Source organism: Alternaria triticimaculans, assembly GCF_023758025.1.
Source record: "Alternaria triticimaculans strain BMP 0046 chromosome Unknown scaffold_9, whole genome shotgun sequence".
Lineage (NCBI taxonomy): Eukaryota > Fungi > Ascomycota > Dothideomycetes > Pleosporales > Pleosporaceae > Alternaria > Alternaria triticimaculans.
Window position 1 is genome coordinate 120,718 of NW_026055966.1, and position 18,301 is coordinate 139,018.

The 18,301-nt window shown below is 52.7% G+C and overlaps 9 protein-coding genes across 9 annotated transcripts; 5 read left to right on the forward strand and 4 right to left on the reverse strand.

Annotated features, from left to right (window-relative positions):
- Nucleotides 1–934: 934 nt before the first annotated feature.
- J4E78_006470 (uncharacterized protein) lies at nucleotides 935–2,308 on the forward strand (the record flags this gene model as incomplete). Its single annotated transcript, XM_049367082.1, has 1 exon — nucleotides 935–2,308. The coding sequence occupies one exon, from the start codon at nucleotides 935–937 to the stop codon at nucleotides 2,306–2,308; it is 1,374 nt and encodes a 457-aa protein (XP_049220829.1).
- A 452-nt stretch (nucleotides 2,309–2,760) lies between these two features.
- On the reverse strand, nucleotides 2,761–3,905 carry J4E78_006471 (uncharacterized protein; the record flags this gene model as incomplete). The annotated part of the gene is made up of 2 exons (XM_049367083.1): nucleotides 2,761–3,213; nucleotides 3,273–3,905. The coding sequence occupies 2 exons, from the start codon at nucleotides 3,903–3,905 to the stop codon at nucleotides 2,761–2,763; spliced, it is 1,086 nt and encodes a 361-aa protein (XP_049220830.1).
- Nucleotides 3,906–6,387: 2,482 nt separating this feature from the next.
- On the reverse strand, nucleotides 6,388–7,929 carry J4E78_006472 (uncharacterized protein; the record flags this gene model as incomplete). Its single annotated transcript, XM_049367084.1, has 1 exon — nucleotides 6,388–7,929. The coding sequence occupies one exon, from the start codon at nucleotides 7,927–7,929 to the stop codon at nucleotides 6,388–6,390; it is 1,542 nt and encodes a 513-aa protein (XP_049220831.1).
- Nucleotides 7,930–9,152: 1,223 nt separating this feature from the next.
- On the forward strand, nucleotides 9,153–10,391 carry J4E78_006473 (uncharacterized protein; the record flags this gene model as incomplete). Its single annotated transcript, XM_049367085.1, has 3 exons — nucleotides 9,153–9,707; nucleotides 9,778–10,278; nucleotides 10,326–10,391. The coding sequence occupies 3 exons, from the start codon at nucleotides 9,153–9,155 to the stop codon at nucleotides 10,389–10,391; spliced, it is 1,122 nt and encodes a 373-aa protein (XP_049220832.1).
- Nucleotides 10,392–10,766: 375 nt separating this feature from the next.
- On the forward strand, nucleotides 10,767–11,229 carry J4E78_006474 (uncharacterized protein; the record flags this gene model as incomplete). Its single annotated transcript, XM_049367086.1, has 2 exons — nucleotides 10,767–10,878; nucleotides 10,934–11,229. 2 exons carry the CDS (start codon nucleotides 10,767–10,769, stop codon nucleotides 11,227–11,229), a joined length of 408 nt encoding a protein of 135 aa, XP_049220833.1.
- A 391-nt stretch (nucleotides 11,230–11,620) lies between these two features.
- J4E78_006475 (uncharacterized protein) lies at nucleotides 11,621–12,274 on the forward strand (the record flags this gene model as incomplete). The annotated part of the gene is made up of 2 exons (XM_049367087.1): nucleotides 11,621–11,969; nucleotides 12,021–12,274. 2 exons carry the CDS (start codon nucleotides 11,621–11,623, stop codon nucleotides 12,272–12,274), a joined length of 603 nt encoding a protein of 200 aa, XP_049220834.1.
- Nucleotides 12,275–12,700: 426 nt separating this feature from the next.
- On the reverse strand, nucleotides 12,701–13,633 carry J4E78_006476 (uncharacterized protein; the record flags this gene model as incomplete). Its single annotated transcript, XM_049367088.1, has 1 exon — nucleotides 12,701–13,633. One exon carries the CDS (start codon nucleotides 13,631–13,633, stop codon nucleotides 12,701–12,703), a length of 933 nt encoding a protein of 310 aa, XP_049220835.1.
- Nucleotides 13,634–14,388: 755 nt separating this feature from the next.
- On the forward strand, nucleotides 14,389–15,645 carry CPC2 (cross-pathway control WD-repeat protein cpc2; the record flags this gene model as incomplete). The annotated part of the gene is made up of 4 exons (XM_049367089.1): nucleotides 14,389–14,468; nucleotides 14,527–14,653; nucleotides 14,727–15,044; nucleotides 15,220–15,645. The coding sequence occupies 4 exons, from the start codon at nucleotides 14,389–14,391 to the stop codon at nucleotides 15,643–15,645; spliced, it is 951 nt and encodes a 316-aa protein (XP_049220836.1).
- Nucleotides 15,646–15,998: 353 nt separating this feature from the next.
- Nucleotides 15,999–17,062, reverse strand: J4E78_006478 (putative secondary metabolism biosynthetic enzyme; the record flags this gene model as incomplete). Its single annotated transcript, XM_049367090.1, has 2 exons — nucleotides 15,999–16,737; nucleotides 16,956–17,062. 2 exons carry the CDS (start codon nucleotides 17,060–17,062, stop codon nucleotides 15,999–16,001), a joined length of 846 nt encoding a protein of 281 aa, XP_049220837.1.
- Nucleotides 17,063–18,301: the final 1,239 nt, after the last annotated feature.

Below are 18,301 nucleotides of genomic sequence, written 5' to 3' on the forward strand. Positions count from 1 at the left end.
TACGCTGTTGTCTTCCATCGATCGATATACAATCCGCCACCATGAATCTTCTTCTGGCATTCGTCTCTCTCGCCGTCTTTGCAGCAGCGGCCCCTCCACAAGGGCTGAGTAAAAGACAAGGTGCTCTTACCGGTCCTATCCCCGCTCAAGGCCAAGTCGAATGCGATGGCGAACCCGGTCGCACATATTGCTTCGACGAAGTCGTTTGGGGAAAAGGTACATCATCCCTCTCGATACCTCGCCCAATCCACCTCTTTGCACTTTCCTCTTCGTTCCTCAATACTCTCAAAGAATCGCAAGGCTGATCTCCTACAGGCCAAGACTACCAGACGCTCCTTCACAGCTACTGTCAAGGGGAATACGCCCACGACGCTCTGAGCTGCCACGGATGCATGCGCCAGCCGTTCCCAACTGATCTTTGCGACGCTGGGCCAGGAGCTTGGAACTCGGCATTCTATTGTACCGAAGATGGCTACAAATTTTCGCATCGATGCCAAGATTGGTGCAAGAATGGATTGTGTGAATGATTGACGACAGCGTGGCCGATTGGGGTGGTTGAGTGCGCGGAGGGCGGTGGTTGGGAAGAGAAAGCAAGGGACTCTCTCCTTGCCCAGATAGGTTAGCTCGGTTGGCGGTGGACAAAGGCGGGATCTGCGCTCTCTTATAGATCAACCCGGTGCCCGGTATCTTTTGTGCTATGGAAAAATGTATCCCGTCGTTATCCTAAATCTTGTCCATCCCTACCTAGGTATGTGCAGATAGCATTTCGATGTCGGGAAGGGACGCGTCCTGGTCAGGGCACGTGCTTTCGTGGTTAGCGTGATTGCCCAGCATTCCATTATGCCCCGCGTCTGCCTAGCGACCTTGATCACACATCAACCCTCCACATGTCACAGAACGCTCTCGCTCTGCTCTAGTACGCGCATCCAGCACGATGGATGCGGAACTACCACACCTTCCCGCAGAGGTACATCGCCTTATCGCAGCATATGTCGACCGTGAGGATTTACCAAACTATCGGCTCGCAAGCAAACAGTTGTGCGTGATAGGTACCGAAGAACTCTTCAACACGATTGTCTTCCACTACAGTACTGCGAGCGTTGATCGCCTGCAGAAGCTCAGTGCAAATGATCGGCTTCGAAGATGTGTCAAGACCATCTTCTGGGACGACAATTTATGGCATATTTATCGCCTCGAGGGCATGCACGAATGGAAATGGTACTGGGACTTCACAGCAGGTCTTTTCCTGCCCCGACATCGCCGTAGCGACTCACAAGAGCTAGAAAAGCCGTTATATGCTCAGCTTGCGGAGGACCGACGAGAGTGGGAGGCGTATGGTGACAAAGTAAAGGACGAGAGAATCGCAAGACAAAGCATGAGCCAGTTTGAGGCGCTTGGAAACTTTCAGAACTTGCGGTCAATACACATGGTCAATGGCCAGCTCTCGCAGGCCCACCGAGGTGTGAGAAAAGTGGCGCATGCACTACCCCGCGCTTTGCCCGTACCTCCCGTGTTGCGCAGAGGAGAAGGTATCAACGCTTTCTATGCGCTACCAGGGGTTGAGGCTTTCCGGACTATACAGCAGTATTGCAAACCCTCGCTGAGAAAACTCAAGTTGGACAGAGTACAACCTCAGGCTTTCACCTCATGGGAGCCGGGTGAACTGCATTGCTTAACAAGTCTGGACATCACGATATTTGGGTTCTCCGGTGACTGGCGCTTCCAAAGTACTAAATGGACTTTGGAACTACTGATGGAAAACCTGGAGATGTTCATTGCGTGTCTACCAGAGCTCGAAAGTCTCAAAATCGGCCTGGAAAACGGGCAAGCGGAGACCACCGCACCACTTGCGAGCATTCGCCACGTATTTGCTGCTGAAACTACATGGCCTAAATTACGAAAATTATCGTTGTGTGGGTTTTCTGCTACGCCGGAGACTTTGATGTCACTTCTGAGCAGACACAGCTCCACGTTGAAGGATCTCAGGCTACGCGACATTTCCTGGAAGGCGGGCCCAAACGACGCATCAGAACAAAAGCCTGAGGTGCCATTGAGGTCTATTCGGCATTGCGCATGGCCGGGGGTACTGCAAGAGATAGCTGAGTGCTTGTCGCTAAAACGTGCGACTGTGTCGGGAACGCTTGGTGAAAACGGAGATGTGCTTGGATGGCGACTGGACAAGAACGATGAGCTCGCCGCTGATGTTGAGACCTATCTCGTCAGTGGAGGGCAGTGCCCGCTGACGGCTCACAACGCTCACTTTGCGATCGACAACTGCGAACTCCCCCCTATCTCAGTCGCATCCTAGTAGCGATTCATCAAGTACAGAAAAGCTAATTATAATAAGCTTTGAGAAAAGGCTCCCTCTGAAGATCTACACGCCACTGTTCGTCAGGGTCGCGCATAGAACATCGCGTATATTCTTAGGGCGCTTTACAGTAAGAGGCAGTACAAGACAAGTAGCTTTTGGCGATAATCTTCACGTAAGATACAGTCAGAACCCACAAAGATGAGGATATGGGGTCGGTGTCTTACATGCCGTCGTTACTGTTACAATATCGCCTGTTTCAGCCACTTTCATTACATGAAGGGGCCATGCGACCCAATCGTACCAGTCGCACATAGTCTCACAATCGACAGGACGTTCTCATGGATACACATGTCATTCTAATAAAATATTTACAGAAGCGCTAAGAACACGAAAAGGCGTAAACGGGCACTGCCACCCAAGCAACGCTAAGCACAAAAGCCAAACAAGTTCTAGTAGTTGTACTTGTAGCACAGCGTCGTTCCAGTGGTGTCGAGGACATCCCTGACCTTGACATCAGGGCGGATACCGTAGACGTTGATGTTGGTGTCGAGGGTAAGGGCGCGGCCAGATGCGTCGTTGCCGTTGATGGTGTTGACACGAGCACCGTTGGCGTTCTGCCAGATGCGGAAGTTGCGGTCGACGAAAGCGTGGTGGAGCCAGAAGATGGGGTCGGCGGGCGAACCGTACGTGTCTTGCATGACAGCGCCGATACCGTTGTGGCCCCAGGCGTGGGGGCCGCCCTCTGCGCATTGGGCCATGCCGGCGAAGTCGCCGTAGGCGTTGCATTGGTTCACGTAGTCGGAGTTGCAGTATTGGGTCTTGGCGGCATCGCCGTTGCGGGCAAGGCAATGGGGCGTGTTGCCTGAACCGGGGCCAATGTTGATGGCAAGGTTGGCGAATGCCTGCAGAATGTTAGTTGCTTGACTATAGGAGGCGTGTTGGACAATGGGGTTGTACTTACGCCATTGGTTACACAGTTCCCGCCGAGGGCAATGCCTCCGAACCACTTGGCTGAGAAGATGGACGATGCCGAAAAGCGACCGGCGTACTTGGTCTCGTCGAACCAGGGCATGGTTTGGCTGAAGCCACATTCTGAGCGTAGAATGTCCTCGAAGACCCAGGTGTAGTATCGGTGCCAGAGCAAGAATTTGGAGTTTCCGTGCACGTTGGGTGTCAGGGTCTGGTGGAGGGCGACGAGATCCTCATACCGGCTCTTGGCTGCGGGGAACTGGCCTGAGGGAGCGCGGCCCATCAAGCACTTGATGGCATCCACGAATTGTTGCTTGCTGCTGTCGGGGTAAGAGTCCCACTCAACGCGGACGCGGGGGTTGGCGCATGTTGCAGCGGCAGCGAGAGTAGAAACGCGGAAGTTTTGGTTTTGCGCAGCAGGCTCCTCTGGTTGTGTGGCATTGTGCTCCTCGAATATCCGCTTGGCATCCGCGAGAGGAACAGGCTGAACGAACTTTGGTGTCTCGGCGAAGATGTTGAGGGGTAGGGCCTTGATGAGCTTGGTCAGGGGAAGTTCCTGAGGCGATGGAAGCGCAGAAACGCTGGCTACAACAGCCAAGGTGGCGGACAAGATTGAGGTACGCATGATTAAGGTATAAGTATTAAAAAGGTACTAAGATCCCGATTGACAGTAGCAGGAAAGCGAAGGACGACAACCTAAAAGCGAATGCGGTTGCTTGGTGTGATTGTTGAGCGAGCTGTACAAAAAGATCCCGACATGCAGGACGGCCAGTCATCCTTATACCTGGGACCTGCATCTTCCGCCTTACCGCCCGACTATCCACAGCGCGCGCGCCTCGTACTGCAGATCATTCGCAGTGCGCTTGACGAGCCGTCTCACCAGCGACACCTGATGATCGGTCATGGAAATACGAAGCACGCATGTACCGTGGGCGTGAATTCGGCCTAGGCCTGCAACGTAGTATTGGAAAGTAAGTAAGCGTGCGCGAGCTACAGCAGAGGGAACAAATGATAAGTGGGAGGCTATACTGCTTTTGGGCCGTGGCTCATCAAACGCTGGCCGGGCGCCCAGGTCAGGCCAACCTCGGGCTTGACAGTCTACACACGAGGATAATGCTGCTTGCCGTGGGCTCCTGGGCCTGAGCCGACCCCGAGTTGCGCGGAAATTGTCAGCGCGCGCTGACGTGAACGAACTACTGTGGAGCTTGTCGCTTTTCCTGGGCTGCCCACGCTGCGTTCACGAGGCGGACCTGCCGGCTGCCGGAATGCAGGGCCGCCTTGATTGGATGGCGCATCGTGTTTTTCTCTTCGCTTCCAGATGCCGTGCAGCCAAATATAGCTCTCAGGAACGCCCTCGGTATCTAGCAATGTCTAGTAATGCTCCGGTCAACATGGCGTCCGCCAGCGTGCCATACCTACTGTCATGCAGACTGTCACATCGCGCGCGCGGGTGAGTTGTCAATTGAATACGGCAGCGTCATCTCGACTGAAGGATTTGCTAGTATCGCCCTTCGCCCGTTCAGCTGAGATTAGAATGCCACAATCCATTGTGCGACGGCAAGATAGCAGCCGTTGCCGTTGCAAACAAAGTGGCTGTGATTTGAAAGGGGGATCTGCGGCCAGCATGCACTTCCTGTCGCTAAACACCCAACCCCCAGCGCCTCACATAAAGGCGCTCCACACACATGCGGGAATAACCTCGCACAAAGCATCCCGAACAATCCACTATCGCCTTATCACGCAAACTCCCCATCGCAATCTCCTCGCGCACAGGCTTATCGGCCGTCTATTTCGAGTGGCGAGCTCCACTTCGCATCGTGACGCCCCAATGCCTCGTCGTACGAGGTCCAATTCCACAGTACGAAGACAGCATGGTGATGATGTTGGAAAGTGCGAGAGGGCGAAGGAGGAATACGGTCTACCCCGCCAGCTACTCAGCGCTAGCCAGCGCCGACACGAGAAAAACAATAACACTACTGCTCGAGGGCTGAAGAAGGCTGAGCTTAGTACCTGCGAGGCGTGCGAAAAAAACCCATCCCGAGTAAGATTCTTTTCAGCAATCGAAACGGCGAGCCCGGCGTGCCGCGATGCTTCTTTCACCGCCAGACAACTCACCAGTGCAAACCCCAAGCAATGCCGCAACGGGCATGTGCCACATGAGCAAAGAAGAAAAACGTTCAATCTATGTGTAGAACGCATGTTCGCGCTACTATAGGGCCGTGTCTCAGCCTCATGGGACTGTTGTTCGGTTACACATAACCCACTAGCTAGAGCCTACCAGCGTCTCTACCAGCGGCAGCGTCCCCAACGAGGAAAGTCACACGGCTGGGCTGGAGAACATCGGTACTGGTACCGCTCGCGATGCGTGCACGTGGCAAATCGAGCATATGATGCTTTTGTGCTCTCATCAGCAATGTAACCCGCGCTACGCCTCGCAAGCATTCGTAGTCGACCCAGATGGTGTTTTGGAAACCGAGTACGTTCTTACAACTCCGACAGAACAATATTGCCGCCGCGCGGAGATCAGCGGTCTTCCGCGATCTAGGTCTGAGAAGCCGAGAACTGTATATGCTTGTTCGTGCAGGCCTTCTTTTTTCCGTTGCCACGCTTCGATTAGCAGTTTTGGTTGGCGCAGTGATGCTGGGTTTGGGAAGCCGAGTATATACTGCGGCGCATGCTTCTCGATGTTCTTCAACATGGGCCTGTTCCTGCCACGCTGAACTCCGCAGTTTCGGTATGCGATGCATTGTCTCGAAATGGAGTCGTCATCATCTATGAGGTGCGCATTGAGCCTGTAGTGGTCAATTTCATTACGTCTTACAGTCGTAAGACTCGTCGCATTCACCTAAAATGTCAAGTTACACAGCAGGCTATACATTGCTCAATTTGTTCGGACGTTGGTTTTGAAGTGCGTCAATACAAGACATGGTTTACCCGGAGGCCGAAATTGATGACATGAACCTTGCTTCCGATACTTTCGGTGACATGTCGGTTCCCTCCCTTCCGCGTTATGTCGACATCTGCCGCAACCCGCCGTAAGACCTAACAAGTGCATCAGCACTACGGCAATGAGAAGCGCATCTCACCCAGCCCTGGTCATGTCTTAATCAGACTACACGTCGTGTGACCCTGACCGAAAAGTCCTCCATAATCCACATCCCGGCATTGTATATCTTCGCCGCTTCATGCGGATGTACGATCGAGAAATCGAACCTCCTCAGTAGCTCGACAAACACCTTGTTGAATTCCATCAACGCGACGTTCTGGCCCAAGCACTTATATTTCCCGTAGTGGAAGACTAGGTCCACGGTACTGGCCATGTGCGCAAGACGTGCAGGATCTTCCGAAGCGTCCAGCCAACGTTCTGGCCTGAAGAGCTCAGCATCTGGGCCGAAGATATCTGTAGAGTGCTGGATGCTGAGATATGAAGACCCAATCTGCGTGCCTGCGGGGATGAATTTGCCGGCAAGGATATCACCGCCTGCAGGAACGGCTTTGAAGTTCGACCCACTCGCTGGAGGCAGAATGCGCAAGCCCTCTTTGATAGTAGCCTGGAGGTACGGTAGTTGTCGCGCCTCAGCATCCGTAATAGGCGAGGAAATCGTCCCAGCAGCGATGCCGTCGTCGATCTCCGCTTGTAGTCTTCTATAAGAAGACGCATTAGCCAGCGTATGAAGCATAACAGCGCGAATCGTAGACGCCGAAGTATCGCTACCAGCGATAATCTGCAGGAGCGCCTCGCTCGATGCTTCTTCCGGCGTAAGACCATGACGAATAAAAGATCCGAGCATATCGGACTTGGGCTTGGAGTCCTCGGATGCAAACCGCTCCGCGACCGCCTTCCTTGCAACGTTGATGAAAGCCCCGAAGCCGAGCTTGTCGCTCTCTTTGGGAAGCACGCCTCTCAACAGGCGCGAATGTAACAGATTCGCCAGCCAAGGTACGTACGAAAGCGCCATCATGACGGGAACGTATGTCGTGGTGATCTTGATGTAATCGTGGAGATCGACGTCTTGCTTTAGATAACCCATCGGTTTCCCGAATGCCAATGCGCTGATGACGTCCAGGGTGAAGTACTGCGTTTTGAGCGCTAAATCCATGGGCCGGTATTCGGTCGCGGTGGAAATATACTTCCTCTCGATCAAATCGATGAACGCAGCAACCTGTTCATCAACAGTGCCTTCCATAGACTCATTCTCCTTCCCAGAGTAGCCAGGAGCCATCTTATTCCTCAACTTCAAATGCGCCACCTCGTCGCGCATGGAGAAGAGATTGTCGCGTCCAGGCTCCAGCTTCATCGCATCGTACCATGGCCCTCGTGTGTACTCTGATCGCACTGCTGTCGTTCGGCGCACAATGTCTGGGTCGCTGGTGACCAGGTCAGTTGGGCTAACGCGTACCAGCGAGCCATATTTGTCGGTTAGTTCTTTCGTCGCGAAAGGCAGTTGTCCTTTGAGCGATTTCGATATGATCCAGTAGGTGGAGATTGATGCCCAAAAGGGTCCGGGGATGTGCGATAGACGGTACCATTGCAGTGCGACGCGGGTGAGGTATGTCAGCAGTAGTGCGGTTGGTACGCCAATCGCGACGAGGCTGTTGTAATTGATCAGCGTGGGGCTGGCCCCGCCGTCGTCAACGCTACCCGCCATTCTACGACGGAATACACTGAAGGAGGGGGAATACTGTGCGATGCGCATCTCCTCTCGCGACGCATCATATATGTCTTGCCCATTGCATTGCTGGGCGTAAGCATGTTTTGTCGTGCATTATCGCACGGCAGACATCTCTCGCTGCTTGAGTCCCTTCCCGTACTAGCACAGCATGTACAAGGTTCATACCCAACCACTCAGCGCGGCTGCGCAGTTGCCAAACCCGTTGCTATGCCTTCAGATTCTGTATTTAGCGATAATTACAGTGTCGTCGACTCCGCATCTGCTAAGGAAAAGATCTTCGAGCATGTTGACGTCCTCATCACATCGTAGCCAGATGTTCCATTGATTAGAAGCGTTGCTAAGACACCACCCTGACATACAAATATTGGAACTCTCGAAAGATTACCCCGCAGAGCTGAGTTCATACCCCTGGTACCGCGACGATCAAAATCCGCGTCATTGTGCAAAGTGGGGCGGGAACCACCACCTGGGCAGTTCTCCGTGTCGTGGATTGAAACGCTACGAATAATTCCACTAACGATCCCGCGTGCGAAAGGGCAGAATTTCGAAACAAGAACTCTACAGCGTAAGGAAGGATTGCGCCTTCCTAGGTGTTCACAATGATTCTCAGTCTGGCAGGTATGACTTAGGACTTGTAGTATACGTCTTCGTCGTTACTTGTGAAGGTCGATACTCGATCTCTCTACCCAGCGTTAAGTACCGCATACGACTCATTCCTACCATGTTACTGTTGAATCTTGTGATATCATGCCCTTTTCGCGCAAGATTGAAATGTTACGGTCGGGTACGTCGCTAACAGTCAATGCTCCGGTAGTGTACAACATTGGACGTGCTGAAGAATGTAAATTCGACCGCTGGACAGTACCAGCTCAGTCTTAGAGTTTGTTGCCTTATCACAAGGTTCTATTTCGTAGTATGTTTTCTTCTTCACTCGGTTCGAAAGTAGACAGTGCGATATGGCTTCTCTACTGTCGGTCTCACTGTGGTACTTTCACGGTGTACCTGCATCTGCGCAGGCATTGACTCCAGTCTTTCACCAAGTACGAGGAAAGGGCGAAATCACTTGCGCCAGCCTTTGTTCGGTCTGCCAGACTTTGTTCAAACACCAAAGTCTCTCTTGCACACCAGTCATTCTGTTAAGTACTTCCGCACAACCTTTCTCTTCATGCATCATTCGGATAGCGCATCTGAATTTCTCCATGCGAGTTTTCTTTGCACGATCGGCTCGTAAGCCTCGCGTCATCTTCATCGTCGGAGTAGCACTCTTGCTAGCATATGCCTTCGCAAGGAACCTCTACACACTACTAGCGTCCCAACAGCGCTCTCAACCCGACTATGCTTCCGCAAAGAACCGCGCGCCGTACCCGCCCGCAGCCATAGGCAAAAACGTAACTTGGACAGACTACGCATACGTACAATACGTGACAGATCCAAGCTATCTGTGCAACTCTCTCATGATATTCGAGGCCCTCAGGCGACACGGAACAAGAGCAGAACTCCTCATGCTGTACCCGCAGGAATGGGAAGTGCCCGGTGGTGTATTCGAAGATGAGGCTGATGCTACCGACTACGAAGGAAAGCTGCTTGCTCGGGCTCGGGACAGATATGGGGCAAGGTTAAGCCCTATCCAGGTACAGACTTATGAGAACAAGAATGATACGACTTGGCAGAGTAGCTATACGAAGCTGTTGGCATTTAACCAGACTCAGTATAAGCGTGTCATTGCTTTGGACTCTGATGGAACGCTTTTCAATGTAGGTTACTCCCTTTCTCCGAACCACGATAGTGGTGTTTGACACAACGACCCTGGCTAACGATTAGCAGAATATGGATGAACTTTTCTTCCTCCCCACATCTCCAGTTGCGATGCCTCGCGCATACTGGCTCGATCGGTTTTACTTGTCATCCCTACTTGTAGTCATCGAGCCGTCAGTAGAAAGTTGGCAGCGGGTACAGAGCGCGATGGAAAACCACGAGGGCCATGACTACGATATGGAAATCTTGAACAAGGTGTTTGGTGACTCTGCAATAGTGATCCCACCTCGCAGATACGCTCTTTTGACTCAGACGTTTGGCCATGAAGATGCCGAGCGTGAGGCATACCTCGGTTCGCCGTCGGAAGAATGGAATGCAAGAAAACTGTTGGAGGAATCCAAGTTCATCCACTTCTCAGATTGGCCATTGCCGAAGCCTTGGTTGAAAGCGACAGAGAAGCAGATTGCGGAACAACAACCTCCATGCAGATCGGTACCGGAAGGCAAGCCAGATTGTACAGACCAGGAGGCGTGGTTGAAGCTTAGGAACGACTTCTCTGAGCGGCGTCTGGTAAGTTATGATTTGATCTTCCATCCCCTGATACTGACAAATCGTAGCGCATTTGTGGGAGAGCCTATGATACACCGGTCTTGCGCAGCAACGCCCGTTCAGATGGCGATTGATGTGCTGGAAATTGTTTGAGCTAGCGATCGTGCTAATAGGAGCGGGCTCCCTCATGGCGCGAAATACTGATTCTGTGCAATTGATAACCGTATATCATATAAACCTATTGCATTGTGAAAGGTTTCTCGATATCAGGCTGCGCGAGGTCGTCGACTGCTTGGTGGGTGTTGTGGTAGCGAAATTGCGGAGAAGGAGCCGTGGGACCATCCAAGCAACTAACGATAGCTCCCTGCGAGCTTGGTCAGCAGGACTGTATGTGATTACTATATGCGTCATATGCCAATGTTGGTACCTATAAATGCTGCGGTACCACAATGTTACGATACGTGCGAAATCTCCAAAGATTGAATCTATACACATATAGCCGCAAAAAGATGTCGCATCTTCAGTACTACGCGTACCCCGGCAAGGGCGAGTCTGCCAGAGAGAACACCAGATACAGCCAGTCTGTTCGTATCGGCGACCGCATCGAATGTGCAGGCCAAGGTATTCTACATCCATACTTTACATGAGCTCAGCACGCTGATGACTGCGATCGTAGGTGGATGGGATCCGATGACCAGACTCATACCCGCAGACATCGACGCTCAGATCGACCAAGCTTTCCAAAATGTGGAACTTGCTCTGAAGACCGCTGGTGGGAAGGGTTGGTCGCAGGTGTTCCGCGTAAACTCTTACCACATCCCTATGGACAACGAGGCCTTGGGGGCTATGGTGCGAAATTTCAAGAAATGGATGCCGGATCATCAGCCTATCTGGACGTGTGTTGGCGTTGTCAAACTAGGCGAGGATGCTATGAGGGTGGAGATTGAGGTTTCGGCTCATGATCCTAAATAAAGGACGGTGATGGAAGGATCGACGAGAGCATGTTGCACGCGTCCCTTAGGGAGCCGTGGATGGATTCAAAAGGACGATGTTTGTAGCCTATATGGGTGGAGGGCGATCTCTCACATGAGCGTTGGGTTTATGTAAAGAGCCCAATTCGAATTGCAATTAGTTTGCATCGATCCGAGATGGCGTGTAATGCGTGATGTGGAAGGTGCAGACGCTGGGATTGAACACGTGAAAGGGCGACGAGGCTTGCCAAGACCATCGGCGCATCCATCGCCGACGGGATTCTTCCAGTTCTAGCTCTTGCGACGCGCTCCGTACTCCACGCGCAACTTCGCTACCAACTCCATCAATCCCAATATTTCATTTCTGCGCCTAGACGAGCACTTAATACACGATGCCGAAGTTCTTCTGCGACTACTGCGATGTCTACCTCACCCACGACAGTATGAGCGTGCGGAAGGCGCACAACAACGGCCGCAACCACCTCCGCAACGTCCAGGCCTACTACGAGCAGATATCGAGCGACCAGACACAGCAAGTCATCAATAGTATTACCGACGCATACAACACAGAAGGCCAAGCCAACCCGCTGTTCCAACAGAACCTGGCTGGAGGCTTCCCTGGCGGACCTATGGGCGGGATGCCCCCAATGGGAATGCCACCGATGGGTATGCCTGGGTTCCCGCCGCCAGGAATGCCACCCATGGGTGGAATGCCTCCAAATTTCATGGGCCGTGGAGGTCGTAAGTTGCCGCATATTTACCCCACACGATCTTATACTGACAGCGCGACAGCTCCAATGCCACCCAACGGAATGCCACCCTTCCCTCCGCCAAACGGTATGCCCCCGGGCCCTGGCGGTATGCCGCCCTTCCCACCACCGCACATGGGAGGCGGTCCACCTCAAGGAATGCCGCCCTTCCCTTTCCCACCACCAGGACAGGCAGGCTCACCCCCTGGAGGTATGCCGTACCCACCACCGGGTGGTATGGGAATGCCACCTGGAGGTCCTCCTGGCAGATACCCTCCTGGACCACCGGGACGTTAGGAGCGACCTGGTGCACATGGAGGAATGATACCTGCCTTTGGTCACGACAACTACGCAGCTGAGGCCCTTGAGGTGGGAATGAAGAGGAAGAGGCAGAATGATGAAGATATACCCGGAGTTTCCATGAGGGGTGGTGGACGAGAAGGAGGTGGAGCAGCTACAGGCGCGAATGCTATAGTCCCGACACGGATCAAGAGGGTATAGCGCAGGCTGGGGCCATACGCTAGGGGAAGCGAGAGCAGTGAGACGGCTGTGAAGGCACACGGGAACAAGTACGTCCCATCCCCAGGCTGTCGCGATGCTTTTGGCTCACGCTCATGTAGTATTACTTGCCAAAAAGCTCATCAGTAATTACACGTAATGCGGTTTACGAAATCTACATCGAAACTTACAACACGCTCATTGCTTCCAATTCCCGACCACCTTCTATCTATTGAATAGACTTCTGGCAAACGTTTCAACATCCATCATGTCCACGCTCAGCTCGTTATTCACCGTCCTGTCCATACTCCACCACACACCATCCCTAGCGAAAACCAGCCTGTACTTCTTGATACCGTCTTCTGGCGCTGACTCAAGCTCCTTCTTCAAGTGCTCAATACTCCACGTCTCCTGCTCAACCTGCTTCCCGCTCACCCGCTTGACAAGATCAGCCAGCTGCTCGTAACTAATCGTATCACCCGCAATATACAATACACGGTCCCCGGCTTCCACATCCCCCGCTATGACCCTCGCCAACACCCGTCCAATATCATTCACATCCGTCACAGTAACCTTGTGGTCCCAATCCCTCAAACACCTCACCACCACTTTCCCTTCCTCCTCTTTACTCCTATCCACGACCCCCCAAAACTGTTCGAAAAGGAACGACATGAAAATCCCCGTACTAACGACCGTCCACTTGACATTACTCGCTCCAGCCCTCTCCCTCAACAAATTCCTCACATCGCGCTGCGCACCGAACAACGGCATCATCCCCTCTCCATCACCAATGACATCGTAATCAACCCCCCACTGCCAGGGAAAGAACCAAAATTTCCCTTTGCCCTGCTTTTTTCTGATTTTGCCAGCCAATAGGGCTTCCTTAGCGAGTTTGAGGACTGTGCTGGGGTCGGCGCCGAAGCCTGTCGCGGAGATAAGGATGTCGTATGCGGAGAAGGTTTTGGCGAGCGAGAGAGAGGGGGAGGATAGGTCGATGGCTGTGAGGGAGATGTTGGGGGATTGTAGGTGAGTGTATTTGGATGGGGAGCGGATGCCGACTGTGATGTGGGTGTCGGGGAGGGCGGAGAGGTAAGGGAGGAAGGCTTTTCCTAGTTCGCCGGCGCCGAGGAGGAGGATTTGAGTTTGGGGGGAGGTCATTTTGGAGGAATGGTTGATGGTGTGGTATGTGAGTGGTATGAGATGGATGTTATCTTAATGGAAGGAGGTGTAGGATTTCACGTTAGGTAGAGCCTTCTTCTTATATGTACGTGGATATAAGTCATCATGTTAGATCAAGAGCAGGATCAGGTCATCTCTATCACATGCGAGGTATGCAGTCCTATGCTTTTGTACATGCTTCTAGGTGGTGGGGAAGTAGCACGGAGATAAGACTTGAGAGACCGGAGTTAGTCGGCTTTGGATGAAAGTTGTGAAGTCAGGGAAGGAACGAGTAGAACTGTTTTTCCCAGCTTCAATCATACACTGATGAGATGCTTAAGAAGACAAATCAACGTCAATGCTTATGTAATAAAGGCGATAGTATGGCACAAATTGCACAGGTGAGATACGCGCAAGCAAGTTGACCCCTCTATACCTGACTTTAGAGTGAGTTGTTAAGAATCCAAGATCGCGTGGAGTGGCGTCATGCGGTAAAGTACTATCCATTAGGGCTGTATTACTCACTACAGGTACCTTGTTAGTGGCTTGACAATGTCATGTCCAAGTGAGGTCAAATGTCGAGTAAGGGCATCAGTGCTGACGGTCCACGCTAAGCCCAAATGACGCTAGTGGTTCGCCTATCAACCTTGGAATTTTGAAGCCTCCAGCCTTTGTGCGCAGTGCTCTTCGACGAACAACTATTAACACCCGAGTGCGCCTACGTCCATCCCAAGCAGAAGCCACTCATCGCAATCATGGCCGAGCAACTCGTACTCCGTGGCACCCTCGAGGGCCACTCCGGCTGGGTCACCTCCCTGGCTACCTCCCTGGAGAAGTGCGTATACGCGGCAAGAGGGAAAATGCACGAATGCGCAATACTGACACGCGATTAGCCCCAACATGCTCCTGTCCGGATCGCGCGACAAGACTCTGATCATCTGGAACCTGACCCGCGACGAGACCTCCTACGGTTACCCCAAGAGGAGTCTGCACGGTCACTCCCACATTGTCTCCGACTGTGTACGTTCACCACAAAATTGGGCAATTGGCTAGCTAGGAAGCGACGACGGCTGAGCTGACAATTGCTGCACAGGTCATCTCCTCTGACGGCGCCTACGCTCTTTCCTCATCGTGGGACAAGACCCTCCGCCTCTGGGAGCTCTCCACCGGTGTAACCACCCGCCGCTTCGTCGGCCACACCAACGACGTTCTCTCCGTCTCCTTCTCCGCCGACAACCGCCAGATCGTCTCCGGATCGCGCGACCGAACCATCAAGCTCTGGAACACCCTCGGTGACTGCAAGTACACCATCACCGACAAGGGCCACACCGAGTGGGTCTCGTGCGTCCGCTTCTCCCCCAACCCCCAGAACCCCGTCATCGTCTCTGCTGGTTGGGACAAGCTCGTCAAGGTGCGTACATCCGCGTTTACACCAATTCTTCCATTTCCTTGTTTATATGATGAATATCTATGTATTTGCTACTTCAGAGCTTCGGCTATGAGACAATTATCACCTAGTACTGATTTACGCTCCTCACTCGATCTTCTTCAAGCCGCTTGAGATTCGGGAAGCTGACAATATCCAGGTCTGGGAACTCGCTTCCTGCCGCATCCAGACCGACCACATCGGTCACACTGGTTACATCAACACCGTCACCATCTCGCCCGATGGCTCCCTCTGCGCCTCCGGTGGTAAGGACGGAACCACCATGCTGTGGGACCTGAACGAGTCCAAGCACCTCTACTCTCTCTCCGCCGGTGACGAGATCCACGCCCTTGTCTTCTCCCCCAACCGCTACTGGCTGTGCGCTGCCACCGCCTCCAGCATCATCATCTTCGACCTCGAGAAGAAGTCCAAGGTTGACGAGCTCAAGCCTGAGTACATGGAGGTTGGCAAGAAGAGCCGGGAGCCCGAGTGTGTCTCCTTGGCCTGGAGCGCCGACGGCCAGACCCTGTTCGCCGGATACACCGACAACCGTATCCGCTGCTGGGGTGTCATGGCGAGGGGATAAGGTAGTGCATGTTGGGTAGTGCAACGGGGCGTAACGGGAAAATCACGATTCCACATCTTCTGTAGCATGCCATGGGTTATGATTGATGCTCATGCGGGATGGGTTTGGGACTCTTCCGGCATTACCACGTCCAGGCGCTTAGAGTCAATGAAAATTCTCAAGTCCAAAAGTGGTTGCTTGCCATGCGTGGTGGTTTATGTTTTCGTATGTGGGCTATGGAATGTTAAGGTTGCTCACTGAGATGTCCTCCGCGACAAACGAAGTGTCTCGCTGCTCGGATATGGTATGGGATAAAAGTCTTTCATATGATAATCGCATCCCAGGATCTTTCCAACACACATGCGATTGCCTTTCTACAGCTTGCTGAACTTGGGCGATGTCTTCTTCAACCCACTCATCATAGCATCCTTGACATCCGCCGTCTGCAACATAGCCGCATTCCACACAGCCGTGTAGTTCAAGCCCTCACTAATTGGCCTATCCCTGGAGTAATTGATAATCTCCTTGGTCCCCAGCACCGCCACGGGTGACTTTGACGCAATCAACGTTGCCAATTTGGTCGCTTCAGTAACCGCCTCCTGCTTATCCTTGTACACCTTCGACACAAGCCCATGCTGCAGCGCTTCATCCGACCCAAAGATCCGCGCAGACAACGCAATATCCTTAACCCAGGATAGGTTTCCAACAGAATGAGGCAGACGCGATAAAGTACCAATATCAGCCGCAAGCCCTATATCCACCTCCTTCACACTAAACCTCGTCGTCGTCGTACTCACACGGATATCACACGCTAGTGACATATCCAGCGCTAGACCGAAGGACACGCCGTGCAGCACGCAGATAACGGGTTTCTCGCATTTCTCGATGTCGGTGATGCAGGATTGGAATTCTAGGATGTGTCGACGGAGGGCGTTGGCTTTGCGCGCGGAGTCCAGGGTGGAGGCTGAAGGGGATAAGGCGCCACCTTCTGAGGCCGCTTGTACGTCGAGGCCGGCGGTGAAGGCGCGGTCGCCGGCGCCGGTTAGGAGGACGGCGCGGACGGAGGGGTCGTGGGAGAGTTGGCGGAAGAGGGTGGAGAGGTTTAGCCACATGCTTGAGGGCGTTAGTTTGGGATTTTGCGTTTGACATGGCGCAGACGCCGAGGATGAATTGAATATCGATGGTAGAACATGCTCAAGGTAAAACCTTTGGCATAATATCGCAATACCAATGCGTGTCCTTCTCTTTCATGATGACACGTGATACGCGTGGATTCCGGACCCATAAACCCGGACCTTCCGTGAAGCAAAGGAAATGCTGTTTGTACTTACACCTCTTTGAAAGCATTCAGCTTCTCCGGTCTGTTGATTTCAACATGCGCAACATATTCCGCTGGAAAGGAAACGTTGAAGAACTCCTTCTGGTATGCTTCCGCCATTGTTGTTTCGTGATCGCGTGGTCTCGTCCAATTTCCAATGTCCTGTGCCCTTGCTCTTTCTCTTCTCTTATGAAGCTGTTATAAAGTTCCTGGTCCAAAAGCCGAAGTAAACCGTGAGGAATAACGCCGATACGTCCGTAAGATGAGGAGTGAGATGTCGTCGGCTCTGATGATCTGGGCGGGCGAGTCGTTCGGTTGGAGCTTGTGATGATCGAGCCGAGGTAGAACGAAGGCGGCTAGCGGGCTTCCGATCTCGTGGCTAGGTCGGTTTACCTCCAACGGCTGACACGCGGACAGACCGTTAGCATCGAAATGCTACCTTCAGCGACCAGCGATAACAAAGTCCCGGTGAGGCTATGACATCTCAGAAGAAATCAAAGGTCCGCTCGAGGGTGAACTTCAGTGGTAGGATGGCTCACCAACAATACGCTATTGTGCACCACCCTTGCAGTTCTGCAGTACATAGGTATAGTAACATTCATCTTTAGTTGCCATCTGACTTCTAGGAGTTTTGGAGTTTCGACATGGCGATTTTGATTTAAATTTGGAAGGTAAGCCTGCGAGGCTGTATGGCATGCGAGACGACAAGGCTGTGGCTGCCTAGTCATCTGACAATCTTCAGCCTGGTGTGCGCTTGATCTTTAGATTCCATCACAGTCTTCCGTCTCTCATCCTATCTTCAAGAGCTACAGGTTGTTTCTGCCGCTTCTTCATCGTCTGCTAATAGCAATCTTATTCACTTCGTCGCGATTGAACAAGAGGTCATCATGTCAAACATCTTACCGGACGTGTGGGAATGTCCTAATACCTATGGTGGATGTGAGGATACTTTAAATCCCTCATGGCATACTCATTGCCCAATATGTGGCGCTGCCAGGGGTGAGCCTTCTCCAAAAACGAAAGTCGATCGAGTTCCGAGGGAGAGGGTATCATCTTCCGCCCCTGACCTCATTGATACTGACAACATCAACGATGCCACCATGTCAGACTCTAACGTGGGAGACCGGAAATTCACGGCCGGGTCGAGTGAGACGATTGGTTCTTGGTCTCGACTAATCAACACTCATCAAATGCCACCAGATGCTGCCGCGGCGTTTGAATCAGCTACGGAGAACAAAAATAAGCAGTTCGATACCCGCGATCGTCAGGTTTCAGACCCCACGGAGACCGCCGAGAACGCACCCTTGACTCCCCTGGGACATCGAACAACATTGTACGACGAATATGAGCCCGTTCCCC